Source organism: Lycorma delicatula, chromosome 2 (assembly GCF_047948215.1).
Source record: "Lycorma delicatula isolate Av1 chromosome 2, ASM4794821v1, whole genome shotgun sequence".
NCBI lineage: Eukaryota > Metazoa > Arthropoda > Insecta > Hemiptera > Fulgoridae > Lycorma > Lycorma delicatula.
This window is the reverse complement of record NC_134456.1, coordinates 174,043,354-174,062,062: the sequence shown is the minus strand read 5'-3', so window position 1 is coordinate 174,062,062 and position 18,709 is coordinate 174,043,354. Positions and strand designations below refer to the sequence as shown.

The following is an 18,709-nucleotide window of genomic DNA, read 5'->3' as shown; positions in this document are numbered from 1 at the left end:
TTCTTTTCCTAATTACTTTTTGTTATTGGATTCTAATAAACTATTCATTTTAATATGGAATTTAGGTATACCAGAGTTACATTGAATTGTCACTTTTTATACTAGTTACAAAATTTTGTATAAGTAAATATCTAATAAACAATACATATAAATCTTAAATAACTACGGACACTTCTAGATATTCTGGAGACTCCATACTTAAATATGGTTTACTTATTTGGTTTATATGGTTTTAGAGTAAATTTTTAATGATTTACCGTAAAATAGGTCAGACTGATAATAATTAATATCCAGAGCTCATTCACTGGTGCAAATTGAACTGAGAATTTACGTTTAAGTACAGTTGAAGATAATGGTAACTTTATTAACTAGTGTTTAATTTTAATTTACGGTTACTTTGGTAGTTGGCCTTAAATTAACTGCATTCTGTCAGCTTTATCTGGACTGGACTAAATGAAGAGCTGTAATAAAGATTCAAAGATGAGCTGTTTAGATGTGACAAGAGTTAAATTATTTTTTTTTTTTATTTTTTTTTTTTTTTGACTGTAACATCTAAATAAAAGGTTGCAGAATAATCAAAGTTTTTAATTTTTAATTATACGAAAGCTATGGTTTTTGTCATAAAATAACGAATATTTATAATAACATTATTTTAGAATTTATTTTAATTTCTTTAGAGAATATTGATTGGCCTTGGTTTTGTTTTATAAAAACAAATTTATAGTCTTTTTCTTTTAACAATAAAAATCCTTTTGTATAAAGAACAAAATTAATTTTGTTCACAATTTATCAGTTAAACACTGGTAGTATTGTAAGAGAAAAGTAATAAAATAAAGATACTTCTGATTTAGAATAATTGATTATCTTAATATGTATAAAAATAAAGCATAGGAATTCCCGGCTGAATTCTGGAGATTTTTTATCTTAGAATTGTGATATCAAACTATATTATTTATTAATTTTATTTTTATTTAAAGTAAGTATTTTTGGTTTCGCAATTAACTTCAACAGATGCGCAGCGAATTTAATGTATGCTTCCAATCTAACTTACATAAGTAAGTTATCTTTTTATGAAATTTATTGCTATTTTTTTATTTGAATATTTAAAGCTATTGACTACAGTATAGATTTTGAGTATTGGTTTTTTCGTTTTGTTTTTCGTATTCTAAAAATTTTTAAATCATTATTTATATCATTTCCAGTCTGAATTTTCTATTCTTAATTACCGAATTAGATGAAATTTTGGTATATTACCAGTTAATTATTTAATATATTAAAAATTCTTAATTGTTTAATATTTATAGAAAATATACTAAATGTAATGAAAATAATTTATTATATATTTATTGTTGAAACATGTTATTCATTAATTAATATTTTTAGATAAAAAATATAGACTACCGTCTATGTTTGTTATTAATAAAATTTTGAACATTATAATGATTGGTGCTAGGATAAAACTTGTTGGCAATATTTCAGATAATTTAAATCACTAGAATTTTGCCCTTATAGTTGTTAAAAATCAGTGTAGTGAATTATGTAGTTTGAATATTGGTCTGATAATATTTTATTTTACAATTATCTTTTATGGTATTATAATTATAATATTTCATAAACCACTCGGCTGAATTTTACTAGCTGACAACTTTTGCCTTCATGTAATATAGGACATTTTGTTATTTCTATGGATGAACTGTGAGAAAAGATGTAAAAAATAATAGCTAGATTGACGTCTCGACAACGCACAAAAATTGTTGAAAAATTACTCCTGGGATGTATATATGCTATATCCGATTGATTATATCCCTGAATGATGTAGATATACTTCATATTTATATTATTGTTGACGATGTATTTAATTTTCCTTCTGAAATGTAGAGGATATAGGTCTTAGGTAAAAGGGTATAGAAAATCATGCTCTACGAATTATTAAATATTACCGCTATCTATAGATTTTGCTTTATATTATTGGATGATATTTGGATATGTTGGCTGATCCAACAGGTATATTGTACATTAGGTTAGTGTGCAGCCACCAGAAAGCAAATAAATTTCCAAGGCGGGTCTGCATTCATTCCTTCCATAGGATTACCACCATTAGTGGTAATCCTATAGGAATAGTTTATTTGTTGGGAGTACATTTTCTGGCATGGACCTTGAAGAATCAGAAGTACGACTGAAGAATAAAAAAAAATGGGAAAGAGGAGATTTAGGATCACGGAAAGGAATGGATAACTAGAAAAGCGATTACCAAGTAGCACAGCACGAGACAAATTGTTCTCCAAGAAGTGAGATTCTATCCTGACCACAATCCCCCATCGATATTTATTGATGATGGGACCTAATCAATGTGTTCGCGTTGACCAATTTTAATTAATATTGCAATAAAAATTTATTTTTCTCCAGAAATTAAAGAGCTTTACATGGTTTCTAAAGAAATAAGCCAATCCAATTGTAAAAACAATTGTTATAGTGGATTGCAAAAGAGTACGCAACTGATCAATTAATCATTCGGTGAAGTCTGTATCGAGTGAAAATCTTTGCCGAAAATGTGATTTATGATATCTACATCTCTAGTCGAAATGTTTTGAAAAAAAGTAATTATATTTATTCATAATATTTATTGGGTTAATTACAAAGAATTTATGCACATATGAGTCTCTGTACTGTCTGTACAGCATTTGCTTTAAACCAAGATAACCTTTTTATCAGAAATAAAGAATTAGAAAAAATACGTCTGAACCCTTTAACACATTTAAATTTTTACAAATTTATCCAGTAGTTTAAAAAAAAATATGTACTTTGTTATAAATATTACTTACAGTTACCAAAAATTATTAAAGAATTTAGTATTTTAAATCCTAATTAAATAAGCATACAATGTTGAAACTCTATCAAAATGTTAAGAAATATTTTTGAGATATTCAACTTTGAAACTTTATAAAAAGGAAATTGTGGAAAATTTAACGAAAAATAATGATAGTAAAATTTTTCATTCGGTTGAGTGGTAGATTATTACATTCTTTTGTTAATCATTTAAATAAAAAGTACGGTTTTATATTGTGTTTTATATCAACCATATTGAAAGAATAAAAAGTGGTTTTATTTTAATGATTTTTAAACAAGTAGTTCTTTTATGTCGTTTTAGAGCTTGGATTTTGTAGCATTTTATTTCCAGACATTCTTGATAACATTCAGAGTATCGTAAACGCTAGCTACAAGAGTTTATTGTTCTTTGAATAAAATTCCCTTGACTACTACTGTGCACTTACACGTGCACACACACACACACTTATACCAATATTATGTTCATTCTAGAGTTAAAATAAGATCACATGAAATATTTATTGGATGATATGAACTGAAATTATACTGACGTCAAATTTAAATTGTCACCTAAAAGTGTTAAGATTTTATATTTGGAATATATATTTTTTTTAGTTGTTATAATAGAATTCAGCGTAAAGATTTTGTCCTCTATTTTAGTGGTTTGGATTAATGCCAAAATTTTCTTTCTTTTTCTTAAATAAAAGAAAACTTGACATTTTTAATGTAATACTTGAATGTATAGTTTTAGACTACTGTTCTGTAGTTATTTTGTTGATTTGATCGTAATGTTGTTATTAAGCTAGTGTACTTAAATTTTTTTCATCATAAAAAGAAAAATTATTATTCTTTCTTAGTCCAGAAATAAAGTTTACTTTTATTGTACTACAATGTCTGTTGTATTTAATATTATTTTATGACTATTATAACTGTTATTAAATGACTATTATAATAATATAATATGTGGCATAAATATATTATTGACTATTATTAAAGTAATAATATTTTAAGATAAAATTCAGGAATTACATATTATTTTATTTTAAGTTTTTCTTTAATTGTTAAATAGGGAAAATGCTAACAAAGTTGAACTAATGTAGCGAAAAAGAGACTAGCTTTTTTTTAATAAATTAATTTAAGTTGTTTTTTTATTACTTACATTTAAGTATCACTAAGTTTGTTTTTGATAGAAGTAGTTAAGAGTTCAACTTAAAAAAAATATGCTTAGAAGTTGACTGGGTGACCTTTTATATATATATATAAGGTCCTACTAGAAGGTTCTTTTTTTTGCAACTAGCTTCTCATTTTACATTTTATTCAGGAAATGTAATAAAACTACTACTCCAGAGTATATTTTCCTTCATCAACCAATTTAGTAACTTCTTAATTATTTCTCTTCTTTGTAAGAGAAGTTCATGTAAGTTATTAATGTTCCCTTGGAGACATTTTCTTCTACTTATTTTAACTTCGTCGTTTCTTTTAAGTTTTCTTTTTGTATGGTTAGATCATGTTGATATCTTATCTTTATTATATTGGTTTCTTTTTTAACCGATAACAAAGAGAACGTTATTCTGAATTCAGTATTATCAGTTTTGTAATTCATATCTGACTATTGTTATTTCGAAAATTACTAGCTAGATTTTCATTAAATTTCTGCTAGATGAATCTAATAAAATTTATTTAGGAAAAATTTCCTGTTGTAGTCGAATAAATATTTGTCGTAAATAGTTTGTTCTTTTACTTTAATTACAATAAATAGATCATTTTTTGTAACGTTTACGTACAGAAATGTTTCATTAAAACGTACGAAACAGTTGATATTTGCAATTGATGAAAAGATTCAAATAAATCATTTTTACTAAAGTAAAAGTTTTATGCTTCAAAGAATAAGTTAAAAAAAGATTTCAAGAATTTAATTTTTATTCGTTCCAAATTACCAATATCAGTTAAAAAAAAAACTGTTCTTCAAACTGTGATTATTACGTAAAACTTGGGATGTTAATTTAAAATGAACTTTGCTTCGGAAACCCAAGCTTCGCTTTTATTTTTGTTCTTAATTGTTCGGCATCTTTTATTTTTTTAAAACATTGTGTTTTATTTGGTTATATTACATAAATAAATAAATCACATAACAGGTTTACTTGATAAACTTAAGTGATTCTTTTTGCCTTATTTCAGTGAATATACTTCTGACTCTCAGTATACGAACTTAGTAAAGTGATTAAGTTACTAGTCGTACAATTAAAGCGAAGTTTTCATTCTTCATTACAATGTCTATTTAACCACCAGATTGGTCTAGTGGTGAACGCGTCTTCGCAAATTAGTTGATTTCGAAGTTGAGAGTTCCAACCTTCAAATCCTAGTTAAGGCAGTTACTTTTATACGGATTTGAATACTAGATCGTGGATACCGGTGTTCTTTGGTGGTTGGGTTTCAATTAACCACACATATCAGAAATGGTCGACCTGAGACTGTACAAAACTAGACACTTCATTTAAACTCATACATGTCATCCTCATTCATCCTCTGAAGTAATACCTGACGGTGATTACCGGAGGCTAAACAGGAGAAAAGGCAACGTCTATTTAATGAATATTATTACTATTGAAAAGAAACTTATCTAGTGCGACTATGGTTTTGATTATTAATATGTGTTGCAACTTAAAGAAACATTGGAACCGAAGTTTTTAAGTAACTAATTGATGTATATCTTTATTGCGGTAAATTATTATGGATTCTGAATATCGTATATCTTTCTAATGCACTGTCGCCACTCCATTGGTAACTGGAGTAATACAATGTGTTATATTTAATGTTAAATTTCTTACTTTCTTTTTTTTTTTGTTTTTGTAATTGTTTGAAACTTCTATAGAATTAAAATTTTTATTGCATTACGTAAGCTGATCCGTTAAATATTTTCTTTAGATTTTCATATAATGATGTGTTACTATGTTTTATCTTTTAATTTCGTTAATTTTGACTCTCTACCTGTTTTTATCATATCAGTCGAAATGGTAAATTTATGTTTAATATGTATGAATATAATATAAAAAATTTCCACCCCATTTTGACAGTACTAAAGAGAAACCTAAAATGTAATTCTTGACACTTATCGGAATATATCCTAAGTAATTATAACTTATTAAATAGCTTACTTTACTTTTTAATGCTTTATTAATGAATTAATTAAGGGTATTTGTGTATTTTATGTGTTTTGCATTCTTGAGAGTGAATTGGATTATGACGCTGGTTGTTTGCAATTATTTGACGTCAATAATTCCTAAACATTTTTCTTTAGTACATCATCATTCAGTTCTAACTATTTTAGTTTTAATATTTATCCATTTTATATTCTTTACTTTAAATGTAATCAGCTAATAATATATTTCGTTTTTTGGTTTAGGTCTATTGTTATAATTTTTATAAGTTATTTATACATTTTATTATACATACAATTTTACCATTAATATTACTATATTACAAACTTTAGGTACGATATTATTTAATACTGTGCGCTTTTCAAATTATTAACTTTACAGAACAGTGCTTGTTTGTTTGACCTAGTTTAAAGAATAGATTTTATAAATTAGTTAATATGTTAAAATAAATTATAGAAGTTAAATTATAACGTTTAATATTATACAATTTACCGACTTGAGAAAGTATTACTAATAAGTTCTTCATTTCATCTAAATTGCTATTAAATAAATATTTAAATATTCTCCGCAGTTTCTAGTGAATTTTGATATGATAATATTCTTTAAGAAATTAATTCCGTGTTGCAGAATGCATTTCATTCAATATTTACATTCATTTTGTATATTTTATTCATGAAATAAAGACGTTTTATCTATTTAACTTATACAAATTACATGTAAACGTAACATTCATCCTGTAATTCTTTTAAGTAATGGTTAAAGTTGAAATTTCAAATAAATATATAAATAAACTGGAAATGAGGAGTTCATGATGATATGAATGAATTTATCGATAATTTTATTTAATTTAAGAAATTTTAAATATTTTACTTATTTATGGATAAAGTTTGTAACATATTAACTTTTTACATGTCATTATTGCATGTTTATGGTGCTATAAATCATTCCAGTGTTACAAATTTGATTTAGTTACTTTAATCTTGCTATAATGATAAGGATTGCTTATAAAAAGCATCGCACACTTAAAGAAAAGATTCGGTTTGCGTCACAAAATAAGTTAACTTACAAGAGCTAACGAAATTTAAATTTAATGTAATTGTTTGGCTGCCTGTTACCTTAAACTTAACTAATATTTGTCATAAAAATTCTTATTTACTAAGGATTTTATTGTAAGAAAATTCAGGGTTAATAGTAAATAATGGGGTTAATATACAAATTATAATTATAAGTCTTTAATTATTATATAATTGGAATCATCTATTAATTTTTATTTAGCCTAAAATTTTACCTGTTCGGCATCTATTCAAATCTTCCTTCTTGTTATAACTTATTTATAAATGAATTCCGTATTAATAAATATGCATAATTTATGTTTTGTTATTTTAATTGTTACAGATTATGTTAGTGGAGGCGAATTATTTACACATCTTTATCAGAGGGATAGATTCGCTGAACATGAAGTCCGTATTTATATAGGTGAAATAATATTAGCGTTGGAACATTTACATAAGGTAAAATTATGATATTATTATTTCTATTTTCAGACCTATATTTTTTGTTTGTTAATAAAATGCTAGTTTAATTTCTGGTAACACTATTAGATAGATTATTATAAAATTATAGTTTTTTTCGTACACAAAGCTAAGATATGCATTATGTTTTATAAATTGTGAATGTTTTGTTCGTCATAAGCCCATCCAAGTGAGAGTTTAGTTGTAGAGATTTTATTATAAGTTTAACTTTTTCTTTTAACATAAAATGCTCATTGCGAGGTTGTAAAATTTATAGTTATAAAATTTTTTTAATTTTTTTTTATTATTAGAATATAGTTGATAGTTTTTGTTCTGCTTTGTATGTGTTTTTTTATTTTTTGTTGCTGTATTTATTTTTAGTGATTTCTTAAATACTAATAATGTGTGTGCAATAGCTGAAATGATACGCTTTTGTTAAAATTTTATTCCAAAGGTTCTTTTCCTAATAAGAGGAAGAATCGTTATTTTATTTTCACAATAAAAACTTTATTTCTAAATAAGTTTTCTGTAACATTTGAAATTAAACTTATATTCAACAGTATTTAAATTTAAATAGCATAGTGGTTTAATAGAAAATAATTCAATAAAAGATTTGGTAGTATAGGGTTAATTGTTTTTAATATTCTATTATTAAAATAACTCCAGCGGAATAGTTTCAGAACCTGGAGCTGTTACTGTCCTTATTTTGATTTATGAAAATTAGAAATTTCAATTTTCCTTTGATTCAACAGTAATTGGTTTTACATAATAATAGGAATTGATTTTCTCTGATATTCAATCTTTAATTACTTACATAAATGTAAATAATTTTTAATGTTTCTCTAAATGTGATACCATTTATTGAATTGCTTTTTTGCATACATTACAGATTTGTGAATACAATTTTTCTATCACCCTTAGTTTTAAATAACTTACACTTCAAAAGATTTAAGGGAAAATGTAATTAAAATCTGTAAAATTTATAATTTTGCATGGCCATACCTGTGTTAGAATGATTTCGCTGATGCTTTTCTTTTATATATAGCCTCACAGGTACATCTCGAATTAATGTCAACACTAATTGGCTAGCATGTTAGTATTCCATTTCCCTTTATAGCGGCTTACCATCACTAAAATGTCTGTGGAAACATTTACCGTGTTCGTCACTTACCTCTTCAAGGTTATCCGGGAAAAAATCCAGATATGAGTGGAGGAAATGTATTTTCAAAGATATATTACATCCCATAGCTCTGTATGAAGTAAAAAGTTTATTAACAATATCGTGGTAATTGTCGAATATTTGTTTGCAGATAAGATTTTTGCAAACGCCTTTAAATGAAGCCCAAGCTGCACTTTCTATATTATTTAACATTGAGTTAAATACATCATCTTTGAGCAACTCTCTTATGTGAGGACCAACAAATATTCCTTCTTTAATTTTTCCTTCACTTACATTCGGAAATTTCTGCCTGATGTACAAAAATCCGGGACTATCCTTCTTCATTGCGTTTACAAAATTTTTCATTAATCCTAGCTTGATATGGTGAAGAGGTAAAAATATTTTTTTGGGTAGTAAGGGCTCATAAATAATATTTTTCCCATTTGGAATTAAGTTGCCTTGTTTTTTTCCACTCATTGGTAACTTAATGTTTATCTCTAGCTCGGCTGTCCCATTCGCAAAACGCATGTATTTAGTATAACCTAACTGCATGCCTAACAAAATAGCTATAACTTTCAAATCACCGCTTGTGTTCCAGGTATGTGTTTTATAATTTCTTTTTTCAAAAACTTCTTCTATCATATCGTATATCACTTTCAAATTAATACCATAAAAGATTGGTATTGAAGGATATTTGTTACCGTAGTGTAGTAGAACCACTTTTAAACTATACTTGGACGAATCTATGAAAAGGCGCCAGTCCTCAGTTTATGAACTTGTCTTTAAGTGTAACATAAACTAATCAATATTTGTGCAATAAACCAAATTATTTTCATCAATGAAGTTCTGAGAAAGTTCTTTTTGTCGGCTTTGAAAGCGGACATTTTTATATTATTTTGAAGTAAATTCCAACCTTGCAGTCTTGATCCTAACAGTTCAGCTTGATTTTTTGATAAATTTAAATCCCTAATCAAGTCATTTAATTCACCTTGTGATATAAGATGTAGCTTATTGGAAGATAACTCAAAATCTAAATCATTGTTTTCTTCTTCAGTACTGCCTGATTCTTCATCGCTGCATTCGAAACATACATTCACAAGTGGCTCAGGAACTGGAATAATTTCACTGTGACGTACAGGCCTGATTGCAGATTGCAATGAAGAATATTTTAAAGTTTGTTTTGTTTTAGAAATTCCAGACACTTGTTAAACAAAATTAACAATCGGTTACATAGTCCTTTGGTCACGCCAAACCATAGGTACACCTAATGGCAAAGCTTTCCGTGTACCTTTCAGCCATCTTCTTAAATATACAGGACAGTTAGTGGATATTACATGAGGAGCCCACGTTTTATCGTGATCACCAATTTTACACTGAAAATACAAATGATATGTTTTTTTAATTAAAGGTGTAATGTTTTTTTCTATTTGATTTTACAGTAAACTCACCACATATATAACAAAAGGCATCCACATCATTTATACAATTTCGAGGCATTATGACATTGCACTGTTAGCAAACTTAAGATGGCAATAAGACTGAAAAAAATTAACTCGTTCCTCAAGCCAATGCTAAATACAAACAACACAGCTTTGTTTTCAGCTGCATATTTTGACATACACAGACATGATTAATCTCGTTCATGAAGGCTCACTCTTAGTATTAGATATGATGTCATGATATGTGACTATGATATGATTTAATTCTTTGTCTAGTATTGTTTATTTATAGCTTACAAATAATGTTAACAAAGATAAAACAATAGAAAATGAGCAAACAAAATACAATATAGGAGCTTAAAATGCTAACTAAATGCTGTAAAATAAAAATTTTAATTAAAATTTAACTTTTTTCCAAAAATGGTGGGTAGTAGAAGGATTCTGCGTTCATATTCTTTTTCAGCATCAAAAACAGATTAAAATCATGTATCGCTTGTTAGGAAACAAAAATTATGTTCATCAGTTTATAATAATTAACCAAGAATAGGCACTGATTTCTCCAAGGGAAACCCTTTTCCATAATTATTTTTGGGAACGGAAGATTGAAAGACGGATAAAATAAACGGTTTTAGGTTTACATCTCAGATGCAACTAAACTAAAATCGCTTAGCCAGATTCTCCTGAAATTAGAAAACGGCTTAAATTGAATTAATTTAATTTTTATTTAATGTTTAAGAATAAAAACGAAACAATCTAATATTTTTTAAAAGTAGATGGGATGGCATTATGTTACGTTGATTTTGTCTGTTGTTAACAGGTGTTACATTTTATAGTAATTTTAATTATTAAATCGTGCGTGTCGTATCATGGACGCATTTATGAAAAGTTAGTATTTAGGCTATATAATTCATATTGTGTAATATTGATTAACTAAGTAATCGAGTTAATTGCAATACGTTGTAGGTCACTATATACTCTATATAACATTTATGAATAATTTAATTTCATCATTAGTTAAATGACATCGTTGTCCTATATTTAACTCGTATTATGTCGATGTTTATTCAGTATTAAATTAAACTATTGTTTATCGATACTTGTACTAGTTACATAGGTAGTAGAACAGTTGATACACACATACACACACACAAAACTCTTAGGCTTAATCATTCTTCTTCGATAATTCAACTTAGAACAGCCGTTTTTCTCATTAAATTAAAATTAGTTTGAATATGTTCATGTTTGGAGCATATAAAAGTGCATGCGTAAAATTCTATCTATTATTTGCTTAAAATATATTTATGTATTGTTAAAATTTATTAAGATGCTGATCATCTACACCATATGGTACAGTAAGAACGTGTTAAAAATAAAAAAATTCAGAAGAATGTATACCAGGGAAACGACAGATTCATTCACTTGTCCTCGATCATCCATGTTACTGAGTATTACTGAATAATATTTTATAAAAATAAAAGGACTATACTTTGATAAATTTCTCTGTTCAGTGGGTATATAATTAAATTATAGAAGGGTATATTCATTTGTTGCTTTTCGTTCTCTGTACTAGTCTTTTTTAAAGCTTTGACATTTTTAATACATATGAGGTACATCTGTACAGTTAATATTTTTTTTATCTTTAACTCTTCCTCCCTCATTCCTGCAGTTACGCTCTGTGTTCTTCATTTTCACCTAGGCTTTATACAAATAGTTCCTTACATTTCTCATAGTTTTGACATAAATTACTTTTTGTCTCATGAATACGTGTATTTACAGGTTACGCTGTAAGAAAGGATTATTTGGTTTACGAAAGTGTAAAAGTGCTATCATTCATCATGTATCGAATTGTTCAGTTTCTTTTCAAAAAACAAAATTGTTCTCATAATGTACTAGATTTTAAAAAAAATTTAAGTATAGGAATTAATTTTAGTGCTGGAATTTTAGTGGTCGAATAGTTACCCGGTTCATAAAAAATTCCGTCTTTTTACTAACAGACTATTTAAATGTGATGTATTTAATGGTCATTCTTTCCATTGACAATTTTTGCATAAAATTTTCTTTTTTTTGGAGTGCGACATTAAGCTATTTATTTTTATTCTTCTAATTATTTTTTGTACTTAGAAATTAGATTACCTGAAGAATAGTCAGAATTAAATATTTATTTTACTGTATTTACGATCATAGAAGATAATATACACAGCCTAGTTGGATTACAGGTAAGGTAGTGGGTTCCGGCTGTGTGCATCCCTATAGCAGTTATCGAGTTTATCTTTATATATATCCGCACGAAAGAATAACAACGCGAGTACGGTAACTGTATAAATTGACTTATAATCTTAACTGATTACTTAATCTCGTTGCGTATTGTTTATCTTTTCTTGGGGGTGACATCTGTATTTTAGCTATGTAATTATAACGTAAAGTTCGTTGTAAATACATTAACCTTATCGATGTATATAAATACATTGAAGTGTATTTTAATAGTACGTTAATGTAGTATTTAAAGTTATAGACTTGGTGGAAAAGAACGTTCATGAATCAAGAAAATAAAGTATAAAATAATAAATGCATATTTTTATTTGTGTATATACTGCTTTTATAAGTTTAAGTTTACGTAAAAAATAATAGTATAAAATTTAACGAAAGAGAACGTTAACCTTTATTTAAAATAAATTTAACGCGACCCACTTTCTAAATAATTGGATATCATTTTCTCAAAATCGTATAAAATGAAATTTCTGAGACCGTATCATCTTAACCTAGATGGGTGTTATTTTTTGTTTTAATTTTTAAGAAAAATTTTCAAAATTGGGAATTTCAAAAAATATATAGATCAAACCTTATAATTTTTAAAAATCTAATTTATTTTTCATTATAGACGGCTCAAATCATTTATTCCGAATTATTTTTTTCTTCTAAAATCAAATCGGTATTTGATAAATTATTAAGGCTAATGGGAGCTGAAAAAAATTAACAAAACACAAAAATTGGATTTGAATTTAAAAACAAATTATATTTTTTATTGTGAGCTTATTTTTTCTTTACTTCTGGTTTCTATAAAAATCCGATTATCTATTAAAAGCTTCACATTTCTTTATTCAAACAAGTAATCTCTTAGTAAATTTTTTTCAAAGTTTTATTGATATTTTTGATTTCTTTTGTTTGACTATGTAACCATGACTTATTTTCCCGATCGAATTGATTTTAAAATTTGATTAAAAATATGCCTTTATAATAATTAAATAAAAATAATTAAAAATTACATTTTAAAGCATTTTTTGCCTAATTCCCTGTTTTTATGCCTAATTCCCTTCACTCCTTAACATTCCTTTTCCTTAACATTAAATTGTTAAGTAAAATTAACGATATAAATGGTGATTTTCCTGTGTTGTGTTTTTTATGCGTAAAGAATCTACCAGTTAAAGAGTTTTATATATATATATATATATATATATATGTGTGTGTGTATTTTTAAATTTATTTTATTGTAGAATTTAATTATTGTTTATAATTAATTTTTTAACAGTATATTATTTTTTTAACTTCCGTAACTTTTGAATACTGACGTTGGTTATTAACAGCTGTTAAATAATTTTTTAAAAACTCATTTTTTTTAAATGTCATCCAATGATGATGATTCTTGTCTCCAATGTAGGCTATATTAAAAAAAAAAGATTATTCATTTCATCCATATCTAGAATGACGCAATACGTGCCATGTTATAGTATATTATACTATATCTAGTTTGTAGTGAAGAGTGATGCTTAGAGAATAAAGAGAATGGTTTGAATTTATTGAGATCACTGCTGGTTTAGATTAGGTAGGGGTAAGCATAGGCAGAGCGATGCATCCCGAACCGGGTACTTGGCCAAGCGGAACGAGTTGCTAACTGTACACGGCCGCGACTACGAAATGGGGACACAGTACAACGGTACGTTTCCGAGTCATCCTTCCTCAACGCTTCGGAATACGCTGCGAATTGCAACAAGTTATTAGTTTATATATACTGAAATTAAAGTGGAATTCCTCCTATCTAATACCGGATTTAATATTATTTTCTATTTCTGTAACTACACAAGATGAACCTATAAAATTGCAGCGTTTATGTATTAATAGTTGTATACATCCACACAAGCACGCGCGCGTGATTCACTCTTCATTACTGCTACTTGATTCAAATGAAAGTACCTGTCAGCAGTTAGATATTTTATAGTTCATTCGGTGTTGAAACAATTTGATTAAATTAATAGGAGTAATAATAATTATTATTATGAATAAAGTTTTGAAAAAAATTTTCGAATAAATATTACAACCATTAATATAATTTGGATTTAATATTTTGTCAAATTGGATAGATTAAATAATTTTTAAAAAAAATTATAATTTGTCGTACTAAATTATTATTAGCCTGTTTGTTACAAGTTACTAAATAGTAACTTAACCATGATATTATTACGGTTAACGGATGGATAAAATGTAGGTTAGGAGAAGTTACGTCCTTGATATTATTATATCTAATATGAAGTATGGTGTCGTAAAATCTTGCTTCGAAACGTTTAACTTAATAACAATTTATTTGCTTTACAATATGGAAATTATTAATTAAATTGATTTGAACGAATTGTAATAAAATTTGTTTTAATTAAAGTTTTATTAAAATGCTATATTAAACATCATAGATTTGATTAATCAATTTTTCAACAAATGGTGCCGTTTTTCAACGATGGACCAATTATTTCTTTGTAAATACAGACAACAAGTAATAATTTGTTTGCATTATGCCAAGATCGTGACGTAAGTAAACCGTCTGAGATAAAGAGACATTACTTACAGTCGGTTTCTATGAGAGTAATATTGTTCTCTGTACAGCCCATTACATGAAGGTAATGGGGCCGTATTACATGAAGTCAAGAAAGTTACGGAATACCATTTTTCTTCTCAGTTCCCTTAGTAAGACATTTATGGGTGTTCGTTATTTCTGAACATGACTTTATCAGTTTTTTGAGTCATTTATGTTTCGTTTCAGTTTGCTAGCGACCATTCAGTTATCATTCATAATTTATAATTCGATTTAAGATGTATTTTGTTTTGAGTTCATTATATAGTCATACACCGATGCGAATATCACTAATGGCATTCGCACATCCTGGCCGACATCCTGGCCGAGGCGGACTGGAATACGTCAAAAGTCGAGATTTCGAAGATGACCTCCGGTAAAGCCCGTAAGGGCTTGAAACGGAACGAGGTGGCAGAGGGTGTTTTCTCCTACAGGGGTCAGGATAATTCAATTATTTTTCTTACGTAACTCCCAATGATATCCAAAGGAATTATAAATTACTATTTTAATCGAAATTTCTTATAATTTTTTGTTTTGTTTGTAATGATACGCGGTAAAACTTAAAACTTTAAATATGTGTTCCAATAGCTGATATTGTCGAGTGTGCATTAATTGATCTATCCAGCTTAAATTCAAGAAAACTATATTTTGTTTTCTTGATATTAGCCAATATTATTGGCTAAAAGCCAATATTATGGCTTTTTTTGTAATATTCTTATATAGTCAGTTATTCTTCTGAATCTTATACTCTGAAAAATGTTTGTATCTGAATTTTAAAATTGTTAAAATTTAGGTTAAATTTTTACTTCCTTGTACAAAGTAAAGGAAGTATTGTGATCGCAAAACATTTCGGTTTTCATATTTCAAGGGAAATAACCATTTTGACCATCCCTCAATCCATTTTGACTTGTTTCGGCGTGACCTCTGTATGTACGTACGTATATTTTCATATGTATCTCGCATAACTCAAAAACGATTAGCCGAAGGATGTGAAACTTTGGATTTATCACTGTTGTAACATCTAGTTGAGCACCTCCCTTTTTGATTGCAATAGAATTAAAATTAAAATTCTAATTAATGAAATATTTGGATCTTAAAGGGAACGCACATCGGTTCGAATCGGATTCCATCTCCTTTTGTTTTTTTAACTGGTTTTTTAAATTTATTTTTTAACTTTTATTTTTTTTAATAGTATTAAAAAAAATATGAAAAAATCAGAAGTTATTAGTGAAATAAAATTTCATGTACTTTTAAACATGTGTATATGTAATTTAATAGGCATACAAGGTATATTGTCCACATCATATTTGGTGAAATATCTGATTCTTTAATATTAATTTAAAATTATAATTTAGAATCGTATTATTTTTGAGTTTTCTTAGCAAAGTCTTCTAAAATTGTATATTTACTTTTAAAAAAATTATTTATTTAATTATTGTAAGAAATTTAAAATACATTTTTAAATTTTATTCAATTTAAAGTAATTGTTGAAAATTTTGTTTCAATCTTTTGGTTTAAAAGGAAGTGTAGTAAACATACCAATTGAAATAAATAATGTGTGAAGTGTATTGCCGAGAAATTTCGATAGATGGCGACATTACAGGTAAAGTTAAAAAGGCATTTTGATCACAAGAGCAATTATATATTTGAAACGATTCGTCCTGCTGTTGTCTACGAAGCTCTAAAACATCTAATTGAAACGCCACTTTATAAGAAACACGATATTCAGATTGATGATAAATATACATCAGTTTTAATTAACTTTTTCATTGTATTTAATCTGGTTAGTACAATGAAAAAGTTAATTTCATAATAGATAAATCTGTTATTAATGATGACATAGCAGTATGTCATAGTCAAAATCATTTAAGTGTTTCGATGTCAATTTTTATTCAGATTTTGGATTAGAGACAGAATTAGATGAAGTTAAGTTAGTTGATAGAAATTAAGGGATAGTTAATATTGTTAGAATTATAGCTCCAGTACAAGGAAAAATAAATAATGTTTTTTTTAAAAACAGATCTCGTTGAGTGTGAATTGCATATAGACTAGTGTGTATATGTAATTTAATAGACGTACAAGGAGTCATGTGGTGTAAACATTAGATTTTTATAAGTTATTTAAAAATGAGTAGTAATTTTATTGAACTTGTTATTAAATATAGGAAAAAGTCCTCTCTAAGTTGGAGGAAAGCTTGCCTAACTACTTTTCTTTTTCTTTTTAATTGTATTATTTATTGATTGCATAATTTTCTTAAACCAGATAATACATTTATCTCTTTTTTTTTTTTTTTTTTTGTTAAACTCTGGTTTATTTTAACTAGCTAAAATAAGAAATATCGATATATTTATACTAACTGTTAACAATTACCACACGAGGCTTTGTTGGACAATTCAGTCAGTGTAAAGACTGCTGTACGGCGGACAATTGTGGGAAATATTCTAATTACCCTAACGCTTACCTCGTGTTCTAACTTATTCGACCTCTTGCGTGGCTGAATATTACAACACATTATAGAAGACAGTTAGTTCTAAACCAAACATACTGTATTATAGTAGCCAAATCATACAACCATCATCTCTTACGTTATATAGGCCCTGCATTTCGCACTAACTTTCACCTTGTACGTAGTTAGTTTCAGTACTCTTATTTCTTTTCTCATGAAGTTTCCTGACCTCCAAGAAACTTTTATATGTATTAGTATAATGCTAACGCTGAAATTCAATTTTTCTTGAATATAATTAAATTTCCTTCTGTGAAAGTATCCGATTCAATAAAGAAAAACGGATACTATGTTTAGAATCAGCTTCTTTATAAAAACAAATTGTATATTTATGGTTTAAAACAGACAGGAAAACACGTAAAATGTATAAAACTCTAAGATACTTGAAAATATGTACGGGACGGACGAATCAAAATATTTTAAATCGGCAACAAATAAATTACAGAGACTAAGTCGTCCATCCATACAGATTTAGTCATTTACATTCGAAAGAGTATCTTCCGTTTATAGTTTTGGCTAAAACTACTACCATATTTTGAATATGGTAGTACCATGTTTTGAATATATACAGTTTATTTTATATAAACGATAAGGAGATAATATTTGAAGATTAAAAAGAACCCCAATAATTAAAGTTTGTTTGGAACTTGTATTATATTTACTATCCCCATCTTATTTTGTTTTGGAATAGTTTCAAATATGTTAGCTAACCGTTGTTTTTAACTTTCGAAGAGATATAAAGTTGCAGTAATTTCACTGATAAATTTATCACCTACAGTTCCAGAGTTTATTTCAACACTCCGTTCGTTCAATTTTTTAAGTGTAGCTTTATTAGATTATATTTTAATAAATCATTTCTTTTTTTAAGTTAACATTTTTATAAATATAATTGTTATCTATCTACTTTGTAAGAATATTTATATTAATGGAACGACATATTTCTACTAATTTCTTTAATACTAATATAAGAATTCATAAAAAAATAAACCCTTTAGATTATAGCTCTAAATAAGGTTATCAGAATTTATAAAGTTCCAAGCAAAAATGTCTTCTTTTAAAAGAAAACAATCTTTTTAAAAATAATTTTGTATATATATATATATATATACACACACACACACTGATTCATGTAAGTTTAGGAATTAAATTAGCCAAATTAAACATATTCAGTTCTATGTCAGTTTAAAAACCTTTTAGTGGTAAAACAGTAGCTTTCCTTTTATCCGAAAAGGAATCGAAATTAAATTGATTTATAAAAAGATTTTTTTAATACATT

General features: G+C 26.9%; 1 protein-coding gene across 1 annotated transcript in view; it reads left to right on the top strand.

The window, feature by feature from the left end:
- The window catches only part of LOC142319430 (ribosomal protein S6 kinase alpha-5-like), a 257,701-nt gene that overhangs the window by 147,677 nt on the left and 91,315 nt on the right, over positions 1-18,709 (top strand). Inside the window, exon 4 of the mRNA XM_075356704.1 lies at positions 7,380-7,495. Coding sequence (XP_075212819.1) covers positions 7,380-7,495 — 116 coding nt within the window. The remainder of the gene's footprint in view (positions 1-7,379; positions 7,496-18,709) is intronic.